Raw genomic sequence first — 26,813 nt, 5'->3', positions numbered from 1 at the left:
CATTGGTTTAAAGGGTCAAACAAGTGATAATATCAACAAAAAAACGAACTTGGTGACTGCAGATGTGGCTAGGCGCCGCGCGACTGTGTTCTCCTCCCTCTCCGCATGGCGCGGCGTGCCAGGGGGTGGGCTGGTCTCCCATCTTTGGTTGTTTGGCAGGTTTGGTCCCCATAGGTCGTTTCGAGCGTTATAGGAGCATTTTAAAGAGCTGTAAAAGGTGTTTTCGAAATCCAACAAGCATGAGATGATTTTGAAACATAAAATCTATCATTTTTATAATATCGAAGGGTTCGGGATACGATTTGGGTCGGTTTACAATACGAATGCAAAAACGAATCGAATCGGAAAGTGACGAATGTCACAAATGGTATAGTCAAATAATATTTCTTGATGACTAAGAAATATAATAATTTTATATAAACATATTATAGTTAAATTTATGTTTCTTCTTAAAGAAGAAACCCAATATATATATTTCTTCATGAAGAAATATAACATATAATTGGTAAACAAACAAAGGGACTAAAGGTTCAAATATTTCATATAAACAAATAATTTTGTCAAGGTTAAAGTTATACAGAACAGACAAAAGGTCTGAAGCTAGATCATTGATCTAGATATTTATACAAAAATTTATTCTTGTATTATAGATCCGAGGTAACCATCAGAAGCAGAAATCAATAACAGCAACTGATCATAAACAAAACAAGTGAATACGCCCTTAACTCTTACAAACTCTTTAAGAGTCAGAATGTTTGCATAGGATCTATGAATTCTTAAAACCTTGTGTTACAATAATAAGAAACAGACACTCTGATTAAAAGTATACGTGTGTCTAGATCCATTAAAACATGCTGAATCGGAGTTCCCCGAGGCCATGCATATCATCAAACATGCCTCTGGAAGTCTACGGGGCTGTTCAGAGAAATGATACTATGTATATGATTAATTGTACGTGTACTTAGGGTAATTTTATCCCAATTAAGTTGGGTGCCTAATGAGTAGTCACAAATGTATTATTATTGATTTCACAAAGGTATTGAAAAGATTATACAACAAAGTCAACGTCATTACCAGCCGTGTGCTGACGTATTTTCCAACTCATTTTACGGGAAATCAGAAAAGTTAGATGTTATCTGGTGGCTCAGATATTTATTTCAGAATATTAAAGAAATTATATTTTCTAAAGACATGTATTTGAATTATCAAACGGGTATTTAATCCTAAGTTTTCAATATAGTAATATTTTATTCAATGACTTCCGCTGAAAAGAACATATTTTCTCAAACATACTTTGTAAACGTTAAACGGGTATTTTAACCCGACATTTTATGAATAAATATTTATTTTAGAGACTTCTGCTAAAACAAACCCTCAACTCTGATACATTAACAAAACAGATACCAACTAACGGGTGTTACACCTAGGCCCTAAGTCGGAGCGTGACACCTACTCTTAAATACTCCTATATCAACCATCAAATACTTACACTTTGCATGATAAGAGCCCTCCACTTCTAAGAAATACAAAAGACACCTTACAATCACACTACGGTTGTGTTTGTTTTTGCTTATAAGGTCTACAAGGAGCCCATGTCCGCGGGCGCGCAGACATAAGCTCTTGAAGACTGTTTGTTTTTTTAAAAAATAAAGATCTGAAAACTACTTTTATTGTCTTAAAAAATAAGTTTTTTTCACCATCTTCACACATCTTCACACTTCTTAACATCATACCAAGTGCCAACACCCAATGTCCAACACCACCATCACCCATCGTCCGCCACCACCACCACCACCACCATCCACCGTTCGCCGCCACCACCACCCACCACCACCTTCCGCCGCCACCACCACCCACCACCACCGTCCACCACCACCACCACCCACAGTCCGCCACCACCACCGTCAACCACTCACCACCGTTAACCACCCATCACCACCACCACCCCCGTCGGCCACAACTACTGTCCACTACCACCACCATCTACCACCACCCACCGTTCGTCGCCACCACCACCCGCCACCACCATCCACCACCACCACCCCGTCACCACCATCACCACCACCCGCCACAACCATCCACCACCACCATAGTCCACCACCCACCACCACCGTTCATCGCCACCACCACCCATTGTCGACCACCATCACCGTCCACCACCACAACCGTCCATCACCACCACCCACCGTTCACCGCCTACCACAATCGTCTACCACCACCCACTTCCATAGTTCGTACACCACTACCAATTATTTTAGCAGTCTACAAACGTTAAATGACTTTATCTATTGTAATATATATGATAGGTAACTAATTTTCAGCTTATGCAGACGATTTCCAGTTTATAAAACAAACAGTATTATATTTTCAGATTGCAGACCTTCAGACCACATATTCAGTTGCAGACATTAAATCAGATGAAATCAGATTGCAGACATATTTTGTCTTAAAAAGTAAACAACACCTACATCTCATGTTGGCATATTACCTGTAATATATTTTTTTATTTAATAACCAAACTTACATTCATAAAGAACTAGGTTTGTAAACGAACCTAACGGACACGAATAAGGACATGTTCGTGTTCGTTTAGTTAACTTTAAATGAATATATGTACATGAACACCAATGGTTAATTGGACAAATACTCGTGTTCGTTTGCTTAAAATATGAACATGTTCATGTATGTTCGTTTGTAATCTAAACGGACATTTGACAAACATATATGAACGAAGACAAATAAACATAAATGAACAAATGTAAACGAAGGAAGTAAACTTAAATGAGCACGAACGGACAATAATATTTAAAGATATTAGGTGTTAAGAGTGATATAATTTGTAAAACGCAAATCATATTCAGTTATTTTATATATTAATATGTAAACGAACATAAACGGATGTTTACAAATATAAATGGAAAAAAATGTACAATGTATTCATGTTCGGTTCTCAATTAAATAAACACAAATTTTTGTTCATGTTTATTGGATAAACAAAGTTTCCATCAAACGATTCACCAATCTAAAGAAGCATGCCCTAAGATTTGAGGGCGTTAAAAAATATTGTTCAAAAAGAGAGCCCCCAAATCAAAATCAAAATGCGCACTTGGTTTTAATTTCATCCTCCCTCCGTCATGAACTCCATCCGCCGAGCAATCACCGTCCAACAACACCACCACCGCCTCCTCCTCCTCAAACTCTCATCCACGTCAACCGTCCAACACCAACACCAACACCAACACCAACAGGCTTCTTTCTATGGTACTACTACTACCACTCTCAGGGTCTCCAAAACTAGCACTAGTACACCACCGCCCTCCAAGACTACTACTTTAAATGCCCCGCTGACGTCACCTAAGCCCAGTGAGATTCCCTGGCAGGCCAAGGTCGTTAACTCCGTTAATCTCATCGGCCGGGTTAAGATTCCGGTTCAGTTCCAAACTTCTTCTGACTGTAAATGCTGGGCCGGCACTGTCATCTCTCAAGACGATAATGCTGCTTCTGATGACTCATCTCCGACATCGTTTTGGTAAAATTATATTATTATTACATTTTGTTATTATATATATATATATACAAGGAACTAAAATATATTATTATTACATTTCTCAAACTTTTTGTTGATCCATGGACTAAAAAGAGTTTTAATAGGTTCAACCAGATTTCTAAGTTTCACTTGAAGATATGTATGCTTTTCATGTTTATACATCATGCACATTGCGTGTAACTGTCTATTTATATTCTGAATATACACATATTTTTATCTGTAGTAGAGGTGCACAAACTGCTTCCAAAGTCATCACCTGTTCGGGCTTTAAGGGGTTATAATCCAGTTTTGGCCGTTTTTGACCTGGTCAATTTGGGTTAACCGGATTGGGTTGGGTTGGGAGACCGGTTTTTTGTGCACCTCTAATCTGTAGTATATCATTGCTGGTGTTTGTTTGTGTTAACATTTCTAGTCTATTTTGTTTCTCTTAGTTTTCTATTTGTTTGTTCCTTGTTTCTTATATAATACAGGATTCCAGTAATCTTTGAAGGTGATCTGGCACATATTGCAATGTGTCATCTGAAGGAAAAAGATTATGTGCATGTCGCTGGTCATTTAAGCGTGGATGTTCCGCCATTTAAATTAAGTGAAGTTCAAGCTAACGTCCAGGTACTGTGGTAAATCAGGTTTAAAAATAGTTTTATTCTAAGCGCATATAATTATGCAGGTGATGGCGAATACAATCAATTTTGTGGAAAATTCTCAATCAAAGAAAATCTCTACTCCAGACGAGCTGCATAAGCCTACTAAGATATCATTGAAGGAAGCCGACTTCATATCTATGCAGCAGGACACATTGTCAAAGGTTGAAGATGATTTCATATTCTCACAATAATTTATTTTAGTGACTTTTTAACACATTATTATTTGTTTTTTTCATAATCTTGTCTTGATGTATATTTCAGAAAAGTGCAATGGATATTGAGCCTAAATCTTCCCCAGTTTATAATTCAAATGAAACGAGACATTTGCATTCTGATCATAAAGGAGGTAAACAAAGCAGTCATGGTATGTGACGCATTTTCTCTGAGGTTTAACGTTTACTTGCTTATGACAATGTGGATAGTGGGTATGATATAATAATTTTCAACTCTTTTATATATATATATATATATATATATATATTTTTCAGGTTCATGGAGGGATCTTTTGACTAATTCCAAACTGTGGGTTGATAACCGTGAAAAGAAGAGCAAGGGCTTGGTGATTATTTTCTATCAATCTACCCTTAAGTATAATAATGTCTCAGGCATGAACCCGTACACGACACGTGTATTCGCGGGTTGACACAAACACCACTCATTTAACCTGAAATTGAAGCTTTTATTTTTTTTGCATATATTATTTTAAAGTTTACATATTAGTTTTATTTCTTAAAGCAATTATGTTTTAAACTATGCCTATTCGTTTTTGTACTTTAAAATTTTTCCACATAAAATGCCCGTGTAGTTTTAGACGTTTAGTTATTACATAAAGCACATTTTAAATATTATTTTTAAATAATACAAAAAATAAACAAATGTTAAACGGGCCAACCTGTGAACCTGTTGGGTTGACACAAACACAACCCGATTTTTTCGGGTCAAACCCGGCACAAACCCGGAAAATATACTTGAACTTGAACATGTCACAAACCCGAAAGTTGTGTCAACACATGTGAACCCGAACAGGCACGTGTAATCGTGGGCTGACTCATACACAGTGCGTTTAACCCGAAACTAAAGAATAATTACTTTTTTTGCGTATTATTATTTTAAAATTCTGAATTTACATATTAGCTTTCTTTTTAAGAACAATTATGTTTTAAACTATGCCAATCTATTTTTAAACTTTTGAGTTTTTCCAAAAAAAATTATTCAAATAGTTTTAGTTATTAGTTACATAAAGCACATTTGAAGAATATACAAATGAGTTAAAACGGGTCAGGGTTGACACAAACACAACCTGCTTAGCTAATTGTGTTTGCGGGTTCAACACGAAAGTGACTCAAACCCGTTTAGACTAAACCCAAACCCGCGAATCTCATGTTAGGTTTGTGTCATACCAGAAATTCTCACCCCTAGGTAGGTTGTGTGATGGGTCAAAAAGGGGTTTGGTCAACAGGGGTTGAAACTTGAAACCAGCTTGTTCAGGTTGGGTAGACGTAGACCCATAACACATTCATTATAAAAACTTCTAAATGAATAATATGTTAAATTTTGTTACAAAGCACCCTAGACTACTAATGCAGTTAGTTGACTTTCAAACCATTTGACTCGTTTTCTTGTTTTAGTTAAATCATTTAGCTTAACCCGTTTTTATACTTGTTAAATTTGAAGGTGAAACCTAATTACCCGGACTTCAAACACAAAGACACTGGTGTCGCGCTGTGGCTTAACAAAGCTACACCGGTGGATGTTTTACAAGGACTTAATCAACTAGAATTTTTTAGTCAACCTAACAAGAGCTTTAGCCAACCTAACATGAGCTTTAGCCAACCTAACAAGAGCTTTGGTCAACCTAACAAGAGCGAAAAGGGTATGCACTTTTTTTAAACTCATGCACAATTGGTTATCAATTTTTTCAATGCTGTTAATATGTATATTGATTGCAATGTAGATGGTGAATTCTGGAAACATTTGATTGAAAATCCTAATAAATGGTGGGACAACAGAGTGGACAAGGTACTTTCTTAGTTTCTTTCTCACGCATTTAAAAACACGCATGTAAATAACATCTTTGGTCGGTTGGTTTGATACAGAAAAATGTGAAGGGACCGGACTTTAAAAACAAAGATTCAGGTAAAGCTTTATGGCTAACAGATGCACCCTCATGGGCATTATCCAGCTTACCACCTGTGGCAACTAAAACAGATTATGTAAATACGAAAAAGAAACAGGCCTCTAATTAGTTTCAAGATTCAAGATTCAAATCTGACTTTCTGGTATCTCAATGGAAGACGGTAGATCTGTTTTTTTCCCTCTATTTTTACGTTTTAATTCCTCTTGTTTTGAAACTAAGAAGCTTTTAACTTATGTAAATTTGATGAATTTGCATATTTATGATGGATGAAGTAGCTGCCATGGCAGATATTTTGCAAATTTTGTTCGGTGATCGTCTCAGTATAACTGTAAAAGACCCTCTTTATCATGAATTCATGATAGGTTTTGTACATTTTCTTGAATAAGCAAACTGAAGAAACACTAACCGGACCCCGGACAGATTACTGGTAACCTGGGGGTTGGATAGCTGTTTCTCACGAGGGGTTAGACCCTTGGAAGATGGTTCTTCTGATAACTTGCAAAACAGACACCGTGAGCTCGTCACTGAGAAGGGGGGGGGGTTCCTCCTTGTGACCACCCTCCGGCGTGAGAATCAGACTAGATTGCTCTTTAAATATAAAAATATATTAAGAGATTGCTAGAGCAGATATCAGGTATATTATGATGATATAAGATAATGTAATGTGTTGAGATGATCATACTATTTGGGGTATTTATAGCCGAAGGTAGGTTTCCAAGGAGGTATGGCCGGCTGCAACAGTGTTCCTGTTCATCAACAGTAGCCTACGCACGTGCCCTGCTGGTAGTTGGTGGGTAGGCAGCGGCTGATAGTGACCAGGCCTGCTGTATACTATTCCCTTTCCACCAACTGCCGGCTACGTACGTGGTATGACAGTAGTTGGTGAGTAGGCAGCGGCTAATAGTGACACAGTATAGGAGCATGCTGCTCGCCATACTGTATCAGTGAGCTGTCGTATCCCTGATCAGATCTTTCGCCCATACCTCGTCAGGTACAGTAAAAGATCCTTCAGTATACAGACTGGCTTATTTGGGCGGGAGTATTCCCCCTCCCGCCTCTGTGCGGGATTGCTCCCGGCTTTGCTCATTCCTTCAGGTGACACTGAATGGTCGAGAGCTAAGTGCCTTGTGCGTGTAGCCATGCTGCGCGGGTGGCCTTCCCTAATGGCTTGTATCCGAGGCTGCGGGGACAGGCGGAGTCCTTCACCATTGGGAGGCATTTCCTGCGGGACCAGCTTGCGTACTGCGCGTAAGGACGTCACGTCTCTGAGCATGGTTGGTCCTGCGGATCCAGTTGGTCTCTGCGCAGACGTCCCTGTTTAAGGTGAGTGTTGCGGGTCCAACTGGGCTCTGCTGGGACCTACCTCTTCAAGTCCCCCCAGTCCAATGTTCTTCTCATGCGTGTTTAATAAAGTGAGGTGAACTTTTGGACTTAAGCAAAGGGTTTTGAAAAGGGTTTTTTAAGGTTTTCCATGGGGATTCCTCCCGCGGAAGTCCTTGTCACTTTGCAGAAATTCCCGAGTTTCCTGCTTGGTCTTTGGGTATGATGCGGGTAGGTCTGTAACCTCCTCGCAAGTCAGGAGCATTGAGTCCCAGTTGTATGGATTTTCCATGAGGTTTTGGTAGTTTTGAACATAGTGATCAATTATGTTAAAACCACCAATTCCATTCTGGAGCTTCAAACAACGTAGTTCTCGACGTTCCTGCTATGCGGGGATGTTATTTCCGTTTCCGCAAGCATTGCCCAGAAGATCCTTCCTGGTTTCAATTCCCAGCGGAGCGCTAGGTATGTGAAGGGTTTTGCCTTAACACTGTACCAGCGCTCGTCTTACGGTTACTTTACTTCCAAGGTATTCCTGGCGTCAATTCCCTGCGGGTGCTAGGTATGTGAAGGGTTTTGCCTTTACACTGTACCCGCACCTGTCTTATAGTTACTTGGTTGCCGAGGAATATTTGGCTTCAATTCCCTGCGGGTGCTAGGTATGTGAAGGGTTTTGCCTTTACACTGTACCCGCATCCGTCTTATGGTTACTTGTTCGCCAAGGTTTACTTGGCTTCAATTCCCTGCGGGTGCTAGGTATGTGAAGGGTTTTGCCTTTACACTGTACCCGCATCCGTCTTACGGTTACTTGTTTGCCAAGGGGTAAGGGGTATTTTCCCGCTTACTTTTTAATATTTTCGAATTTTGAATTTTGAAATTCGAAGGGTTGGTGAAAAGATAAGAACAGTCCAAACATCTGAAACGTCGTGCGACGGTTTCTTCTGACTGTGTCAGGACGTGCAGGAAGTTATGGTGACGTGACAGTACATGGTCATTCATGTCGCTTTTTCAGGCGCGTGGGCGCGATTTTTCGGGCGCGTGGCCGCGAAATTACTGGCACGCGTCCTGTCAACAGCTGTTGCCAGCTTGCTTTTTGCCACGTGTCATAGTTTCATTGCACATTCGATTTCTCTCTCCTCCGCATTAAATTCACCGCATTAATTGCGATTACTATATAAAGGGGGAGAGGGTTCTTTGTAATCCACACTTTTCACTCTTCTCTTCATCTTTAAGGCGATTTCCGGCGAATACTCCTTTATTCAATCGAGCATTCTCTCGAAATCGTTCTCTTCTTCCTCTGCAAGATGTCTTCTCGTGATGCTGAAGCTATAGCTGACGACAGGGGTACTGCTGGCGAGTGCCAGTGTGCTCTGCCCGGCGATCAGTATCGGTATGTTGTCAGGAAGTTCATGCTCGATCATCTCGAGCCTGAGTTTCCTGAATCCCACCAGACCGTGTACGATGCCCCCAGAGGCAAGATCGGGGTTTATGCTGCATTTTTTGTCTATGGGAATCTTAGATTCCCATTGACAAAATTTGTTTACCGTGTCCTTGAGAGGCACGGTGTTCATTTGACCAAGCTGCACCCCATGGCGATCGCCAAGATTCGCCATTTTAAGTGGGTGTGCCGGATTTTGGGCATCGAGCCCCATGTGGACCGCCTGATGACCTTCTATACCTGGAGGTGCATCCAGGGGTGGTACACCCTGACGACCCGTACTAAGGGTCTGAAGATTTGCGACACCGAGCGCAGTCTTCGCGCGTGGAAGCAGGAATTCTTCTACATTTCTGCCCGCGCCATCCCCCTTGCCATGAAGTTTAAAAATGGCCAAGCGATACCGAGCCTTCACGCCCCCAATTACCAGGAGGCGGAATGGTTTTCGAAGATATCCCGGGTCCAATCTCCGGTTTACCGGTTTGCGGAGTCCGGGATGGTCATGTTAGGGATGAGCCGGGTGTGGAAGGATGCGTCTCAGGTTCCCATCCTTCTCGAATACGGTTTGAACTCTATTCCCTATGGTATGTCTTGTCTTTCTTTTTGATACGAGTTTGTCTTCTAACTGTTTCTTTTCTTTCAGAGGGAAATGATTTGGAGTCGCTTCTGTACCCGCGGGAAACCGACGGTCCCTCGCGGATGGGTACTCGTGCTCTGGATGAGGACGAGTTGCCCATCCTGGAGCAAACGGCGGATCGGTTTGTGGAGGTCTATCCGCTGGGCCACGAGATCCTGAGCCACCGGCGGCCAGGTAAGGCGATATTCTTTCCTCAATCTCTCAATGCTGTACCCGCTGCTGGAATTCCTGACCTGTCTTCTGAGGAATCCTCAGATGCTCCTCCGTTGGTGCGGAAGAAGAAGGCTGCTGCCGGCGGGAAAGGGAAGGAGAAGGCCTCCACAGCTGATCCGGTGGTTCTATCTGACTCGGAGTCAGATAGTGAAGAGGTGGCGGGGAACCCCGGTGGTGAGAAGACAACTGCTCCGGAGGCTACGACCGTTACCTCCGGAGAACCAACGAAGACGACGGTGACCGGTACCAAGAGGCCGGCTCCATCGGGTTCCTCCACGCCCGTCCGTACGTTCAGGCGCAAGAAAACCCGTAAGTACAATCATAATTTCTGTCTTTGTAGATTTATCACTATAAATTTATCTAACACTTCTTTGTGCAGGCGTGGATGTTGACGCATTCCGAGGTGAAGCGCAGAGGAGTACCCGTCCGTCAATGACGGTAGGCTTGGTCAGCCTACCTGAGGCGTCGACCCAGGTGCCTGCGCCTGCTTCCGCTGGTTCAGTTGCTCCCTCTGAGCAGACTGTTCCAGCCGGGATGACGTCACCCGCCGGCCGTGAGTGCGATTTTTACAGCATCCTTCACAGAGCCGGAGGTTACTGCTACTGCTGACTACGAGGCGGCGACCACAACGGCTGCCACCATGCCCGCGCCACCGGCACCGACGGCCGGACCATCAGGTACGCGCAGGGCTTCCCGCCGATCTTTGCCACCTTCCCGTCTGCCTGACCTGTTGGATGGATTTCCTTTAGGTTCAGGTGATGGGTTTGGCGGCTATCGGCCTGTCATTGACCCTACAGGTGCGTAGGGTTCATTTCTTTTTCCCTTATGTTTTTTATCATCTTTTCCTTACTGCCTTTGTTTCTTTTGCAGTGTCGGATTCCAATGAAGTGTATGTTCCACGATGGAACATCCGCCGAGGAACAACCCTTCGCACACCTGTGGAGTGCGTGGACTGGGCTCGCCACGCTGCTCCTCATGGTGCGTTGGGGGAAGCCATGGTTAGCTACCAGGATGGTAAGCTAACCAATGAGCTTTGGGTTCTCCTGGCCCGGATGCAGCCACGCGTCGAGCTGCTTTGTCGTGAAAATGACAAGTTAAAAGCAGCTCGCGCAAAGGAAGTATCTGAAACGCGGGCTTTTCGGGAGGAGAACCAACAGCTGGCGGCCGCTGCCGCCGACAAGGAGAAGGCCTTCAAGGCCCTCGAGGTTGAAGTTCAGGCGCGACTCGAGGCCCGCTCCAAGGCTGCCCAAGCTGTGAATGAACAGCTTCGGCTGGCCAGGGAGACTGCGCGAAACGCAACCGAGAGGGCTGCCAAGGCTGAAGCCGTTGCTGAGCCTTTGCGTGTGGAGAATGAGGAGCTCAAGGCCAAATTAGAGGCTCTCCAACGCGCTCATGATGCCTTGGCAATGGAAGATGCCAAGAAACTCCAGGAAATCTTGGACCAGAGGGGGGTGCTTGACCACACCGAGCGGAAGCTTAAGGGCGTCGAAGAGGCTGCCGCAAAGGAAGTTTTACTTGCCAACCTTAACAAGAGCGAAGCCGAACGCGCCCATAACGAAGCTCAAGCTGCCCTCCAATGGCTTCTTCGAGAAGCGTTGCCTCAGGTCTGTTTAGCTTTATCTTCACGCTTTTCTTTTGTAAGAAAAGGTTCTAATACTTGTATTTTTTTTGTAGGTTGTGCGTCGGGTCTTTTCAGAGACCTCTTACGATGATGCTATGAGCGCAGCCCTCAACGCTTCTCATGAGGATGGGGAAAAGGCCGGCTTCCTGCTTGGTCTAGGGTTTGTTGAGAAAGGCGTCCCGCTTTCCAACTTCCCTTTGTTCGATGTGGATACCGAAGCCATTTATGACCAAGCAGTGAACCAATACGCCGCCTTCCCGCATCCAGTGATGGAGAAGGTGGACGAAGTAGCTGCTGCTGATGATGGGTTAGCTGTCCTCAAAGCGTTCCTCGAACCACCCCGTTCTTCTGACGGAGTGGGTCCAAGTGGAAGCGACCCTGAAGCTTGATCCTGAAGATCCCTTCCCATTGCTAAGATAGACTTGTATAGTTTTATTCTTTTAGGCGGGTAGTTACCCGGCCATTCTTGTAATATATTATTGAAATATTAATCTTTTTGCTAAGATTGTTATTTCCTTCTCTGGGTTCCTTGCTTTATAAACTTATGACTTGCATACTTAGTTTAAATTAGCAATTTTCCAAGTGTTTAGAATAAGTTAACCTTTGAACGTGGTTGATAATGGGTTAAAGTTTCGCTTCCTCCTTCGTGATTGTGCGGGTAGAACCGTCACTTGCACTTGGTAGGATGGCTAAACTTTAACCTTCATCTGACCTGCGTGTAGGTTTTCCTTATCTTTCTTCGAAATTTCTAAGGCATTAGGATAAGTTAACCTTTGAACGTGGTTGATAATGGATTAAAGTTTCGCTTCCTCTTTCGTGATTGTGCGGATAGGACCGTCACTTGCACTTAGTAGGATGGCTTAACTTTAAACCTATATCTGACCTGCGTGTAGGTTTTCCTCATCTTTTGAGGATAAGTTAACCTTTGAACGTGGTTGATAACAGGAAGTCTTGCTTCCTCTTTCGTGATTGTGAGGGTAGAACCGTCACTTGCACTTAGCAGGATGGCAAAACTTTACCCATATCTGACCTGCGTGTAGGTTTTTCTCATCCTTTTTTAAGTTTAGATTAACCGTTCAACGCACGGTTGTCAATAGGTTTGGTTTCCTTTCATGATTTGTGCGGTTAAGACCGGCACTTTCATTTAGTGGGATAGCCAATGTTTACCAATGACTGACCTGCGTGAAGGTTTGTCACGTTTTTGGGTTCGTGCGGGTAGGACCGCCTTCCCACGCAACGACTTCATGTAATGTGAATGCCGTCACCAGTGTTGCATAGTTTAACCGTTCGACGCGCGGTTGTTGATAGGTTATTGTTCAGTTTCCTCATTATGATTCGTGCGGATAGACCGGCACTTTCATTATTGGGATGGCTGAACTTTTCCCCTTCAACTGACCTGCGTGAAGGTTTTGTCGTTTTTTGGGTTTATGCGGATTTTGCCGCCTTCCCCACGCAACGACTTTTCACGTAATTATGCGGTGAAAACCGGCATATTAGTGTTCATAAAAGTATAAACGTAAAATCATCAGCTTCGATGTTCTAAAGAGAATCATTTCCATTAGAAGTGGCTCTTGGCCTTTTCTTTACAAATTGGAATTGATTACATGCAAACTGTGTAAATGAACTCCCATGTTGATGGGAGTGCCATCGAGCCGATACGCACCTGGTTCGGGATCTCGTTCTTTACGCAGCATGTAGTTTCGACATTGAAGCTGGAATTTTTATTCGTGTTTTCCCCAGCTGGGGTTCTACACGCACCCGCCTGCTCAGCCTTTATTGAGCCACGAGGTGCGCGAGCGTCCCATCCCTGACAAATGCTTCGACCATGTCCTTTACGTCTATGCATTCTTCAGTGTTGTGGCCTTTTGTCTTGTGGAAGTCACAGTATTTGCTCCGATCAGCATCGTGACGATGTCTGATTATTGGAGGCTTTGGCCATGGGAGCTCTTCAGTGGCGAATATCTCAGTGACGCTTTTGGTGAGTGGCGTCCATCTGGAGTTTCGGTGCGACTGTACATTATCCCTTCCGCCCAACCGATGTTGCAAGCCGGATGAGGTGTCAAAGTTTACCCTTGACTGCCAAATGCCTAGCTTTCGTTTTTTATTTAGTCGGGCGGTGAGGACGTTGTCCTCTCTCGTCCTCTGGGTGTAGAGGTTTGTGCTCTGTGGGAGATCTTTACCCAGTTGCTTCTCCGTTTCCGCATAGCGTTTTGCTGCTGTCATGATGCCATCCCATGTGGATGGCATGCCATCTTTACCCGTTAGGGTGCGGATGAGCTCTGGGTCATGTGCGCCCTGGATGAAGGCAGCGCGAACAAGATCTTCGCTGATATTGCCCAAACTTAGCTTCTTTGAGTTGAAGCGAGTGATGAAGTTTGGCAGAGATTCATCTTCCTCTCGTATGCATTTGAGGATTGTCCATTGCTCCTCGGTATACTTCCGTTGCTGGCTGAAGTGTTGGCTAAACTTCTGTTGGAAGTCTGCCCAGTCGTAGATGTGGTTGACCGGTAGACGATCAAACCAAGCTCTAGCAGCCCCAACAAGCGTCATTTGGAACATGTAGCACCACGTGGGTTCCGTCCAATTGCTGACGGTTGCCCCCGCTATGAACCTGTTCAAATGATCGTCTGGATCAGATAAACCGTCATATGTGCCTATGTTAGGCATTTGTTTGGCACTCTTTGGGGCGATTGCTTCCGCAATGTCCCTTGCAAACTTGGACGTTCCTGCATTTGCAACGTTTGGTCTGAACGTTTTGGAGAAGTCTCGTGGACTTCCACCTGTGCTTTTTGGTTTGAAGGCTTGTCCAAAATGCCTTTTCGGTTGGGATTCCGTTTCCTTACGCTCCCCTTTTGCCCTATGGCGAGGGTTCGCGTCGGAGTCGGATTCCTCCGAGTCATCCTCCCAGTATTCGAATTCGTCGGCCTGTTGCACGGAACGCAAGCGTTCGTCCAACTCAGCCTGGAATTCCTTTTGTCATGCCTCCGCCCATGCCTTAACTTCATCGAGAGTCTGGCGGGGGAGTCTTCGTTTCTCAAACTGGGTATCGGTGGATCCCAGTAGTCGATCATTTACTGCACCTGCCCCAGCTTTGGTAAGTGGGGTAGTGTTCGTAAAATTTACTTCACTTGCCCCGGCTTCGGTAGCCGGGGTAGTGTTCGTAAAAACTGTGTTGCCGGTATTTCCCCCAGTAGCTGGGGTTGTGGTTACCGGAATTTCTCTAACCATCTTTGTAGAAGTTTGAAAAAACTGGAGAAAATTGTAGTTCTAGCTTTATGCACGGATGGCGCCAATGAAGAAACACTAACCGGACCCCGGACAGATTACTGGTAACCTGGGGGTTGGATAGCTGTTTCCCACGAGGGGTTAGACCCTTGGAAGATGGTTCTTCTGATAACCTGCAAAACAGACACCGTGAGCTCGTCACTGAGAAGGGGGGGGGGTTCCTCCTTGTGACCACCCTCCGGCGTGAGAATCAGACTAGATTGCTCTTTAAATATAAAAATATATTAAGAGATTGCTAGAGCAGATATCAGGTATATTATGATGATATAAGATAATGTAATGTGTTGAGATGATCATACCATTTGGGGTATTTATAGCCGAAGGTAGGTTTCCAAGGAGGTATGGCCGGCTGCAACAGTGTTCCTGTTCATCAACAGTAGCCTACGCACGTGCCCTGCTGGTAGTTGGTGGGTAGGCAGCGGCTGATAGTGACCAGGCCTGCTGTATACTATTCCCTTTCCACCAACTGCCGGCTACGTACGTGGTATGACAGTAGTTGGTGAGTAGGCAGCGGCTAATAGTGACACAGTATAGGAGCATGCTGCTCGCCATACTGTATCAGTGAGCTGTCGTATCCCTGATCAGATCTTTCGCCCATACCTCGTCAGGTACAGTAAAAGATCCTTCAGTATACAGACTGGCTTATTTGGGCGGGAGTATTCCCCCTCCCGCCTCTGTGCGGGATTGCTCCCGGCTTTGCTCATTCCTTCAGGTGACACTGAATGGTCGAGAGCTAAGTGCCTTGTGCGTGTAGCCATGCTGCGCGGGTGGCCTTCCCTAATGGCTTGTATCCGAGGCTGCGGGGACAGGCAGAGTCCTTCACCATTGGGAGGCATTTCCTGCGGGACCAGCTTGCGTACTGCGCGTAAGGACGTCACGTCTCTGAGCATGGTTGGTCCTGCGGATCCAGTTGGTCTCTGCGCAGACGTCCCTGTTTAAGGTGAGTGTTGCGGGTCCAACTGGGCTCTGCTGGGACCTACCTCTTCACAAACACTATGTTTTTGAACACATTAGATTGATTGTTAATGGCTGCGACTGTTGTTTAAAATAGGCTAGAGGCATGCTTGATTAGTTAAGTGCCTTACTACCCACCCACACATACACGTATGTGTGTGTGTTTATATATATTAGTATTTAAAGTTGTAGTTGTCATGCATATGGTGTTAATCATGACGATTAACAAATATTGAAAATATTGTTTACTTGGGAATTCATTTATCAATCATGTAAATTCTGGTTGCTGTGGTGGCCCTCTTGTTTGTTTTTGTATCATCTTTAGTTTCTTTTGTCATATTTTATAAATTTTGCAGTAAGAATGAAGGTACTAAATTTAATCAAAAGAGATCATTTTGGTGGGTTAAAAGTGCCAACTACTTGATGAATTTTTGGTGAATTTGAATTTAACATATCAAGTAAAAACAATGATGCACTTCAAAACTAGCATCGATTATTCGCTGGTTAATAGGAATTTGGTCACCAACTGACTAATTTTTTTAGCAGACCAGTCAATTAGTTGGTCAATTAATCGGCCAGTGGTTAAAATTTGTCCTGGTCGGCTAAAACTTGTAATTTCTGACTAAAACTTGTGTATATATATAAACGGAAAATTATAAAAATATCATATCCGTTTAATCTCATGATTACTTGCTAGTCCCCACCAAACCAATTGAATAAGAGCATTCACATGTGACATCTCATTCCATATATTTTCCCTATAATTTAGCTAAAAATGTCATTCCGTAAATTTATCTATCATTTTTTAAAATTCTTCCACATTCTATTCGCTATTCATATCAATAAATTAATTCTTTATTTTTTTTCCCTTTTGTTTTATTATATAGTAAATGGTGATTGGGAGATATGTGATATATTATATGGTATGGATCAAAAATGAGTCCCTATATTTAGAGATTTACTTTAGTTGCCATATAACTCATCCATATAATAGGTAATGGATTCGAGAGGTGATTTTGATGGTTTTCTTAAATTTTACCCTAAATTATATGGTTTTGACAACTTTATAGAATGGGTTGAGAATGCTCTAACAAGTTCTACAAGACTACAACAATGTAGTCAAATGCTTGTTAGTTTTGTGAAGGGGATGGTTTCAGTTAATATTCAGAAGACAAATGAGGGCGGCTCTTTTACTTGAGTAGGAAGACCCATTCTATGTTATATTGGTCCCAAGTTATTAGGACCTAGTTTTCTTCTTAATACATGTTTAAATGATGTGTATTTTACATGTGTTTACACACATGTAAATAGTTTATTTCTTCATTCGTGTTTACCAGCATATACATAGGTTATGTCTACGGATGTAATGTGTTTATATTCTTGTAAAAAATATATTAGATACCCGTATGTGTTGTTGATGACGACGAATGCTTCTCCCCTACACACCTGATGTCCTTAACATGCATATAGTACATAAAAGTAATATATGTAACTAATCTGTTTGTATTCTAAAATGTTGTTAACACATCAACATTTACACACGTTTAGGTTACATTATTCCGTATAACAAAATTTGTATTACTTCATACTGTCATAATAAATCTAACAATACACTACCCCAAATTGTGATTGAGATTAACACTTTCAATGATTTTGAGTTTTGTATTCTCATGTAATCGTGCTATCAAATATCACATTTGGGAATCGGGACCCCACATCTTGATATCTTTGATAATTATAAAATTTTCCCAAATAAAAAGGTTTGTACTTACTACTTTACTAGGGTGGTTAATAAATTGCTTATTCAAACTAGTTGGTACAGCGGGTTTATGGTTTGGAAAACCTAGTTTTAACGGTTCGATAGACGATTTAGAAACATAAAACCAACCTTGTAGGCCGAACAAGTACTCGTCTAACCTTTTTTGGGAAAAAATTTCATTTTAAAATTTGTGGTTATGTGTACGCGTAATGTCTATTGAGCACCTTTTCATATTAAGAAAAAAAAAAGTTTAATACAAACTAATGAAGTGTGCAAAAGATTATTTCAAAACTCGTATATGTTGTGAGAATCTCGATCTTTTAGATAATTTGATTAATGGTTTAAAGCAAGGACGGACCTAGCTTTATATGGCTACTCCTCAATTTTTCGTTGGTAGTGTAATAAATTATGTTTTTTGGGTAGGTTTTCGTATTTCGTTACCACTGAAAAAATATAACCTTACCTCTTTTTGATTAAAGCTCAACCAATTTAAAAGTTCAACACAATAAAGTCCAATTAAAGTTTAAAGCAAACCAGTTAAATCTTATAGAGGTAGGGTAGCAAAAAGACCCAAATACCCATAAAGACTACCCGCGGGTGGGAGAAGACTCCCTCAAAAGTCACTCGCGTAACATATTAATCACCCACATAACTTAAGTCAGAGGAAGAATAGTAATAAGATACAGAGACCACCCGCGGGGTAATCCAGACGTCCTCAGAAGTCATCCGCAGGGGTACTATCCCCACCCGCAAAGATGACTAGAAGGTGACGTCAGAGGGACAACTGTAATCAACTAACTTCCTTCTAGAAGATTTACCAAGATCTTTTCTTGGCTAGCACGTGATGTAACAACCAATGAGAAAAGGACATGTGGCGAGTTTGTTATAACCATGCACATGGCAATTAAGCTCGTCCAATTATATGCGGATATGTGTCCAGGTCGTTACAAAGGCATCTTCTGGAAAAGGACAGATGAACCAATAATATTCCCTAAACCCTTCGGCTATAAATACCTTCGTCATCTTCACAAGGTATTCATTCAAACTTCACTCGTACTCTTAATACTTAGTACTTTTCTCTCCCTAAGATAAGTACTTATTCTCACGCCGAAGGGTGGTTACGGGAAGACCCCCCCCCCTTTATCCTTCCCGTAACGAGCTCATGGTGGTTGTTTTGCAGGTTTTCGTCATTAGACTTTGGAGATTGAGCTCGTATCGTTAGTTTGGTAATTGTTTGACCTGAATCATGTGGACTCATCGATCTAACTCCTTAGGGATTAGATCCGTGTTTCTTTATTGGCGTCATCCGTGCTTGTGCTAGAATTGTAAAAGTTTTGTTGTTCCGAACGAAATGAGATAATCTCTTCAAGGGCCAACGGAAACTCCGGCGATAACTAGACGTCCTACCAGTGTTGTAGCACCTGGAGGTCCAACTCAGGGCGATTTGGGACATGTGACAGTGGAAACTCGTCGGGTCCGTACGAACTAGATTTGGAAGACGGATCTGGTGATTCCACTCCGGCGAGATCTCATCGTCGTAACCTAATATCTGAGGGAGTCCAGTCTCCTGAAGAATGGTTACGTCTTTAACAAGAGAACGCTCTAGCTGAATACGAACGCATGATTCATGAAGAACGAATCCGCGCTCGTACCTTAATTTACGATGAGATTCCCAGGAGATCTCCATCTCCTCCTCCAACAGTACGGAGGAGCCAGATGCGTGAGAGTCTCCAGACTAAAAGATTTTCTGAGAGATTCTCTGAGGAATATATCGGAAGGAGAGGTTATGACATAGGGCCTCAAATGGTGCGAGAGTCTTCCCGCATAATTGAATACGACCAAAGTCATGACCCGACGTATCGTCGGGATGAAGTCAGTTACTTTAGTAGTGATAGTCAGGACCATAGAAGAGAGGGGACTAGCCGCCCACAAGTGATGGTTAGCCATATAAAATATTACAGTGATGCGGAAGAAGACTTCACAAAACCATACCGGCCAGCAGCATTCGCCGAGAAGTCAAAGTTTATCCCGCGCATTGCAACGGTTCTGTTCCCAGTTAACGTGAAAATTCCTACTACCTTAGAAAAATACAACGGAATGTTTTGTGACATTCGTCAATTTCGGGTCTCGATTCGTATCAGTTTTGTAAACTTTTTTTATGTAAACCGACCCGTTTTGTAAACCGAAACTTTGGATATAATAAAAATGATGGATTTTATGTTACAATATTTCTTTACACTTGTTGGGTCTTGAAAACATTCATTTCGGTCCTTAAAACGCTTAAAAATCACTTAAAACGAACTTCAGGAGGCTGAAACTGCCATTTTTGAAAAACTAGGAAATCAGGAAAAGTACCCTGTCGTGCCGCGCGACGGCTACTGCAGACCTGCACATGTTTTTGTTATTTTGTGTTCGTTTTTAACCATATTCTCATGCAAACTCTTAATATAAACACCCATATTTGACCCAACTATTTCCCCTATATATACACACTCTTTCCCCCTCATTTAAACCTGCTACAACTTCATTTTCTCTCTCAAAACATCAAAGATTCAAAGGTTGTTCATAGTTGTTCTTGAGTGTTTGACTTCTAAAAGTCAAACTGAGTTAAATCTTTCATTTTTATTTGTTTATCTAACCTTATTAATACTTTTTAATGGTTGTACAACATATATATAATATAATACCTCTTGTTACCTTTGGTAGTTACTTCTCCGGCTCCGGTCAGTGAGGTTTCGGACCTCGTAAGGCAAGGCTTCATTGAGAACTTCGTGTTCTTGATATATATATATATATATATATATATATATATATATATATATATATATATATATATATATATATATATATATATATATATATAACTTATTATTGCTTACTAACCATGCTTAACTTCTGCTCTTTTTAGTTTGTTAGTCACATTTACAAGTCTTGGGTATGTGGAGACCATCGATGAACTCATTGTGAGATGGAAACCGAACTTTTGTTAAAAAGACTTGTTGTTGACCTTTTTAGTTGTAGAACTTAAATATTTTCATTTGTATACAAGATCTATGATATATGGGTATGTGGAATCCATCTATGAACTTGTTGTGAGATGGAAACCGAACCGATCCGATTTTTACTCGCTTAAAACACACAAGTGTGTTTTTAGCTATCAAGACTTGTATATTTCTTTAAAAAATAGTTTACAAACTGATTTTTATTATTTTCTTAAGTATTTGGAAATGTTGGATCCAACTTGATCTCATAACAAGGTTTGGACCGACAAAATCGAACACTCGCTTAACGTACGTTGTTAGTTCTAAAACAATAGATCTACATACTTGGTTAAGTCTTATAAAGTTTTTATGAGTTATCTCATAACATTTAATATTTTGGAAAGTTGACTTTGGGTTTGACCAATTGTAAAACCCGAACCAACATCCCGAACACTCGTTAAAGACCCGTTTTAGTATCTTTAGCCCAAAGGAACTTGCATTTTAGCATTTTTCCCACCTTATTACTTAACATTGGTTAAGTAAATATTAAGGTTAGATACTTTAACCCGGTTTCGAGCAAACTTACGTTTTTAAAGGGTTATTAATATAAATTCTTAAATAGTTACATTTTAAACCTTGAACTTTAATTGTTTACTTTTTGCAACAATTATTTTGTTTAAAGATCTTCAAGACAACCTTTCTAAATCCAAGACTTTCTTTTATTTAGGTTTCATACGTTAAACTCGTCGTTCCGGCAAATCTCCAAATAATCAATCTTTCAAGTTTATTACTTGAACGTGAGTACATTCATCCCCCGTTTTCTATCTTTTATTTTGGGGGTGACATTTCATACGTATTCAAATTAAATGCTTTATACTTAAGTCTTAAACCACAAACGTTATTGTATACTTTACTTAAATAAATGCTCGATTTGGTGTTCTATGCTTACATGATTATATGCTTATGTGTTTATCGCTTTTGGAGGGTTGATTCATAAATCCGTGAACTATCTGGTATTCTCTTATAGCACGGTCCCGCTAATGTATTCTTATTAACGACCTCACGAAATCCGAATCTATTTGGTATTCTCTTATAGACGGTGCCGCTAATGTATTCTTATTAGTGATCTCATATTATCCAAATTATTGCTATTTATTTGTTGTTTTGTATACAAGATTGTGGTTTTTCTTATAATATACATATTGTTCAAAATCTATGAATTGCTCACCAACCTTTGTGTTGACAAACTTTATTTTATGAAATGTTACAGGTTTACATCTTGGTTGATTTGGATGCTTGAAGAAAACGTCACAAATACCTTTAGGATATTAGCAAAAATGAACAATATTTGATTTGCTACATTTTGTTATATTTTTGTTATGACTTGTTATGAATATTGTTATGTGACATTTTCGATGTTGTGAAATGAAATGAGTTTATTAAATATGGTCGCTTTAATAGTGTCATGTGCTTATGGGCAATCATTACACCTCGGCATGTTCCGCCGCCTTTGGTCGGGGTGCGACATGTTTGATCCAAGAGATCACCTACTTAATTTTGTGGCAGTAGGAGGAGTCAGTGGATGGACCCTCCCTTATTGGTGCCATATGTTCGCGTTGACGTTGACTGTGGCAGCTCGAGAATGATTTTGAAAAATTATCAGATGGGCAGATCAAAAGTTGGGACGACCTGGTGGCTAAGTTCTCAAAACATTTTAGTCAGCAAAAGAAGCACACTCGTGATCCTTCTGAAATTTTAGACGTCGTTAGGCGGGACAATGAGTCTCTCGAAGACTTCATTTCTCGGTTTGACAATGAAAGTTTAAACATCGGAGGAATCAGCAAGGATATGTTAAGAGGAGCCTTACTTAAGAATGTGTAGAATAACGCCTTGATCCGTTGCTTAACTGGCAAGGACGAAAATGCCTAAAGCATGAGATGAGATAATGTCCGCCGCGAAACTTTTCGCGAGGACAGAATAGACGTTAGGGTCTGAAAGCCCCAAGCAAACAACCAAGGTAGAATTCCAAAATACGCGGGGAAACAAACCTGCCAGAGGTTCAATTTGGTCGAGACTTCAACCATCCGCGGAGGTTTCAAAGCTACCAGATGCAAGAACATTAATTGGCAATAGAAATAAAGCAAGCGCTTCTACACAGAATGTCAACAGTTGGACTCCATTAACGAATACTCCCTTAGAAATCTTAACCACAGAAAACGTGAGTTTCAGGAAGCCTCAACCGCTCATGAAGAGATCATTTCTCAATCCCAAGAAGCATTATACGTTTCATGGTAATATCGGTCACAACACAGATGATTGTTTTACCTTGAAGAATGAGATCGATGCTGCGGTTAAATCTGGGAAGTTGGAACATTTGGTAAAAAACTATAAGGCAAGGGAATAACAAATCTTCCGCACAAATCAATAATGTTCCTCCCAAAAATCAAGTCAAGGATTTGAACGCTCATATGATTCAAGGAGGACGAGTCAGTGGAAACAAAAGACAAGAGTTTGATGAGGAAGAGTGAAAAAGTGAGCCCGTAATATTTCTGTGGGTTAAAGGAGGTCCATGCAACAAGAATCCGCTGATAATCACCGCCTTGATCGGTCACTATCGTTCACGGTATGTTTTCTTCGATACGAGAAGTACGTCAGACATAATGTGTGAGCAGTGTTTTGAGCAACTAGAAGAGAAAGACAAGGCCAGGATGAAGCCAATTCATGCGCTAGTGTCTGGCTAGGGATATGAAGTAATGCATCCACGTGGAGTGATTTCTTTCCCCGTTACACTCAGCGATGGAATTTACTCACGTACTGAGGATGTCGAATTCCTGGTTTTACCAGCCAAGTCAAAACACAATATAATTCTAGGGAGCGAGGAAATAGGCGCTTTTAGTGCTCATCCGTCCACGACTCATGGTGTGGTAGGAGTTCCAACCCGCACCGGGGTAGCAATCATCCGCATAAGCAGACATTGTTTCGCGACGGATAGCTCAAAACCAAGTAAATTACAAAACATGCGGAAAGAACTGAACCAGAAAAGTGGGTGTTAAAAAAGAAGTTTTCAGATCAGACAGTCATAATTGGTCCTTCTATCTCTGAGATAGTAAGGAGATTTTTGAAGCAATTGTTAACAAGAAACATCGATACCTTTGCCTGGCAACCCGCGGACATGACAAGTGTTTCAAGAAAGATTGCGGTACACTAGCTGCGGGTAAATCCGGCATTCACGCCAGTTGTCCAGAAAAAACGAAAGATGGGTCCTGAGTAAATTAAAGACATGAATGAGCAAGTTCAAGATCTATTGAACGCTGGAATCATTCGAGAAATTCGGTATCAAACGTGGGTTGCGATTCCAATCATTGTTCCCAAGAGTAATGGAACATGGCGGATGTGTATAGATTTCAAGGACCTAAACGAAGCATGCCCTAAAGACTGTTACCCGTTGCAAGAAATTGACTTGAAGGTTGATGCGGTGGCTCCTTTCAAGTTCAAATGCCTACTTGACGCTTATAAAGGTTATCATCAGATCCGCATGGCGGCAAGCGATGAGGATAAAACTGCATTCCGCACTGATCAGGGCACATTCTGCTACAAGATGATGCCCTTTGGATTAAAAAACGCGGGTGTTACTTATCAGTGTTTGATGGATGAAACCTTTAGAGATCAAATCGGACGTAATTTGGAACTGTACATGGATGATTTGGTAATAAAAAGCATAGAGGAGGATCAGATGTTACGGGACATAGAGGAAACATTTAGCACTTTGAGGAAGATCAATATGAAACTCAATCCCAGCAAATGCTCTTCGGGATGGAGGAAGGAAAATTCTTGGGCGTGATTGTTACGAGCGCGGGTTTCAAGGCAAACACAGACAAAGTTCAGGCAGTTTCCCGCATGCCTTCACCTTCTTCCCTCAAGGAGGTGCAAACATTGAATGGCAGATTAGTGGCCTTGAACATATTTTTAGCCAACCATGCGGCTAAATCTTTTCCCTCTATGTCAACATTAAGAAAATGTTTAAAGAAAGCACATTTTAAATGGACCGCTGAAGCGGAACAAGCATTTGTGGAAGTCAATAAGTGTTTAATGGACTTGCCTACTCTGACCATGCCGCGGGCGGGAGACCCGTTAACTTTGTATCTGTCAGCATCGGACATCGTCATTGGGGCTGTACTGTTGACAGACATAAAAAATCTTCAAACACCTATTTACTATGTCAGCAGAACATTGACAAACCCAGAAACCATATATTCAATGCTTGAAAACTAGTATTGGCATTAGCCTATGCAGCCAGGCGCCTCCACAGATACTTCCAAGGGCACCCAATCAACGTGTTGATCGGGTACAAACTGAAAAATGTGTTAAGTAAACCAGAGTTAACCGGAAGGTTAGCAAAGTAGGTCACAGAACTGGGAGAGCATGTGATTGAGTACAGACCTCGACCCGCGATCAAAGGTTAGGTGCTAGCAGACTTTGTCAAAGAAGTTCCGCAGAGCAAAGAACAAGAGTGTTTGGTTGAACAACAAACTCCAATACCCCCCCCCCCCCCCCCCGAGTGTGATCAGATTTTGTCATTGTTTACAGATGGAGCTTCAAGTGGCGAAGGGTCAGGCGTGGGCCTTAGATTGGTTAATCCTGAGGGCCATGAGTTTACTTATGCCATAAAGTTGGACTTTAAGAGTACCAACAACGAGGCAGAGTACGAAGTTTTCTTGGCAGGCCTGCGGATAGCCAAAAAACTCAGAGTAAAACACTTAGAGGCACGTGTGGACTCGATGTTAATAGCAGGGCAAATTAATGGGACATACGAAGAAAAAAACGATGTGATGGCTTCGTACCTTTCGCAAGCAAAAGACCTTATTCTCCAATTTTCATCTTGCAAAGTCATCCACATCAAGAGAAGTGAAAATAAATCGGCAGATGCCTTAAGAAAACTAGCTTCAACAAATTTTGAACATTTTGTAAAAGACATCCACATAGAAATCCTCGATCGTCCCTCTGTACCGCAGCATCAAGTGTTGGTCATACAAACAGGAGTGGAACCCTGTACGACACCAATTTTGGCCTACTTAATATTTGGAATACTTCCGGAGGAAAACGCAGCGGCCGGGAAAATCAGACATAAAGCCTTGAATTATCAAGTACAAGATGAAATTCTGTACCTTAGGTCATTCATTGGTCCACTCCTGAGATGTGTGGACGCTGAGGATGCAAATTATCTGATAAGAGAAATTCATGAAGGCATTTGTGGTCTTCATGCGGGTCCAAGGATGGTAGTGGCAAAACTCATAAATGCAAGGTACTATTGGTCGGGAATCATATGGACGCGGTAAAAGAAATCGGAAAATGTGACTCATCCCAATAACCTAAGACCAAAAACGAGTTAGTGTCGGTAACGTCCACATGGCCGTTCCAGAAATGGGCCATTGATATCATGGGTCCATTCCCAGAGGCCGCGAGACGTATCAAGTTCTTGATCGTGGCAATTGATTACTTCACTAAATGGGTGGAGGCTAAGACAGTAGCCTCCATTATTGCAGCCAGCATCAAGAAATTCTTGTGGGAATTCATCATTTGCCGTTTCGACCTCCCACAAGAACTGATTAGCGATAATGGAACCCAGTTTGCGGATGGTGGGCTTCAAGCGTGGTTGAAAGAACTTCAGATCACTCAAGTGTTCACGTCAGTAGCCCACCCGCAAGCCAATGGCCAGGTCGAAAGAGCCAATAGAACTATCAAAGATGGAATCAAGTCGAGGCTGGGTACCAAACGGACGGGATGGGTGGACAAATTGCCCCATGTGCTGTGGGATTTCCGTACACAAAAAAATACAAGCAATTCAGAAACATCATTCGGCTTAACTTATGGCACGGAAGCCATGATCCGAGCCAAAATTGGCATCCCATCAGCAAGAATATTATCCGCCAATAATAATGAGGAAGAACTGCGGTTGAACCTTGATCTCCTCAAGGAAAGACAAGAATTGGCACTGATCCGTGAACATAATTACAAACGCCAATTGCAGAAGTATTATGACTCAAGGGTTCATAAATGCAATTTTTATGAAGGAGATTTCGTTTTCCGCAATAATGAAGCATCGGGACAAGAACCTCAAGCAATTTGGCTCCTACTTGGGAAGGACCTTACCGGGTAAAATAAGTGTTATAGAAAGGTGCTTACAAGTTAGAAAAACTAGATGGAGCTGAAGTCCCAAGAACGTGGAACATTGCTCAACTCAAAAGATGTTACATGTAAAAGTATTATTTTGTCTTTTTCT

At 41.9% G+C, this 26,813-nt stretch overlaps 1 protein-coding gene across 1 annotated transcript; it reads left to right on the top strand.

Moving 5' to 3' along the window:
- The first annotated feature begins 3,134 nt into the window (after positions 1–3,134).
- Positions 3,135–6,711, top strand: LOC143573700 (protein OSB2, chloroplastic-like). The gene is made up of 8 exons (XM_077058507.1): positions 3,135–3,529; positions 4,018–4,156; positions 4,215–4,352; positions 4,453–4,555; positions 4,680–4,750; positions 5,866–6,064; positions 6,146–6,210; positions 6,288–6,711. The coding sequence occupies exons 1-8, from the start codon at positions 3,135–3,137 to the stop codon at positions 6,435–6,437; spliced, it is 1,260 nt and encodes a 419-aa protein (XP_076914622.1). The 3' UTR covers positions 6,438–6,711.
- Positions 6,712–26,813: the final 20,102 nt, after the last annotated feature.

The sequence above is a fragment of the Bidens hawaiensis genome, unplaced genomic scaffold (assembly GCF_021521415.1).
Source record: "Bidens hawaiensis isolate Kalapana, Puna unplaced genomic scaffold, B.hawaiensis_p1.1 tig00026613_1, whole genome shotgun sequence".
NCBI lineage: Eukaryota > Viridiplantae > Streptophyta > Magnoliopsida > Asterales > Asteraceae > Bidens > Bidens hawaiensis.
Note: the sequence above shows the minus strand (reverse complement) of the source record. Positions and strands in the feature narration are given on the sequence as shown.

Excerpts from the sequence above, each read along its gene's own strand:
- LOC143573700 (XM_077058507.1), top strand. The coding sequence starts at position 3,135 with ATGAACTCCATCCGCCGAGCAATCACCGTCCAACAACACCACCACCGC. Across the intron at positions 4,353-4,452 it reads AGCAGGACACATTGTCAAAG|AAAAGTGCAATGGATATTGA; the intron begins GTTGAAGATGAT and ends TGTATATTTCAG. Across the intron at positions 6,211-6,287 it reads GGGACAACAGAGTGGACAAG|AAAAATGTGAAGGGACCGGA; the intron begins GTACTTTCTTAG and ends GGTTTGATACAG.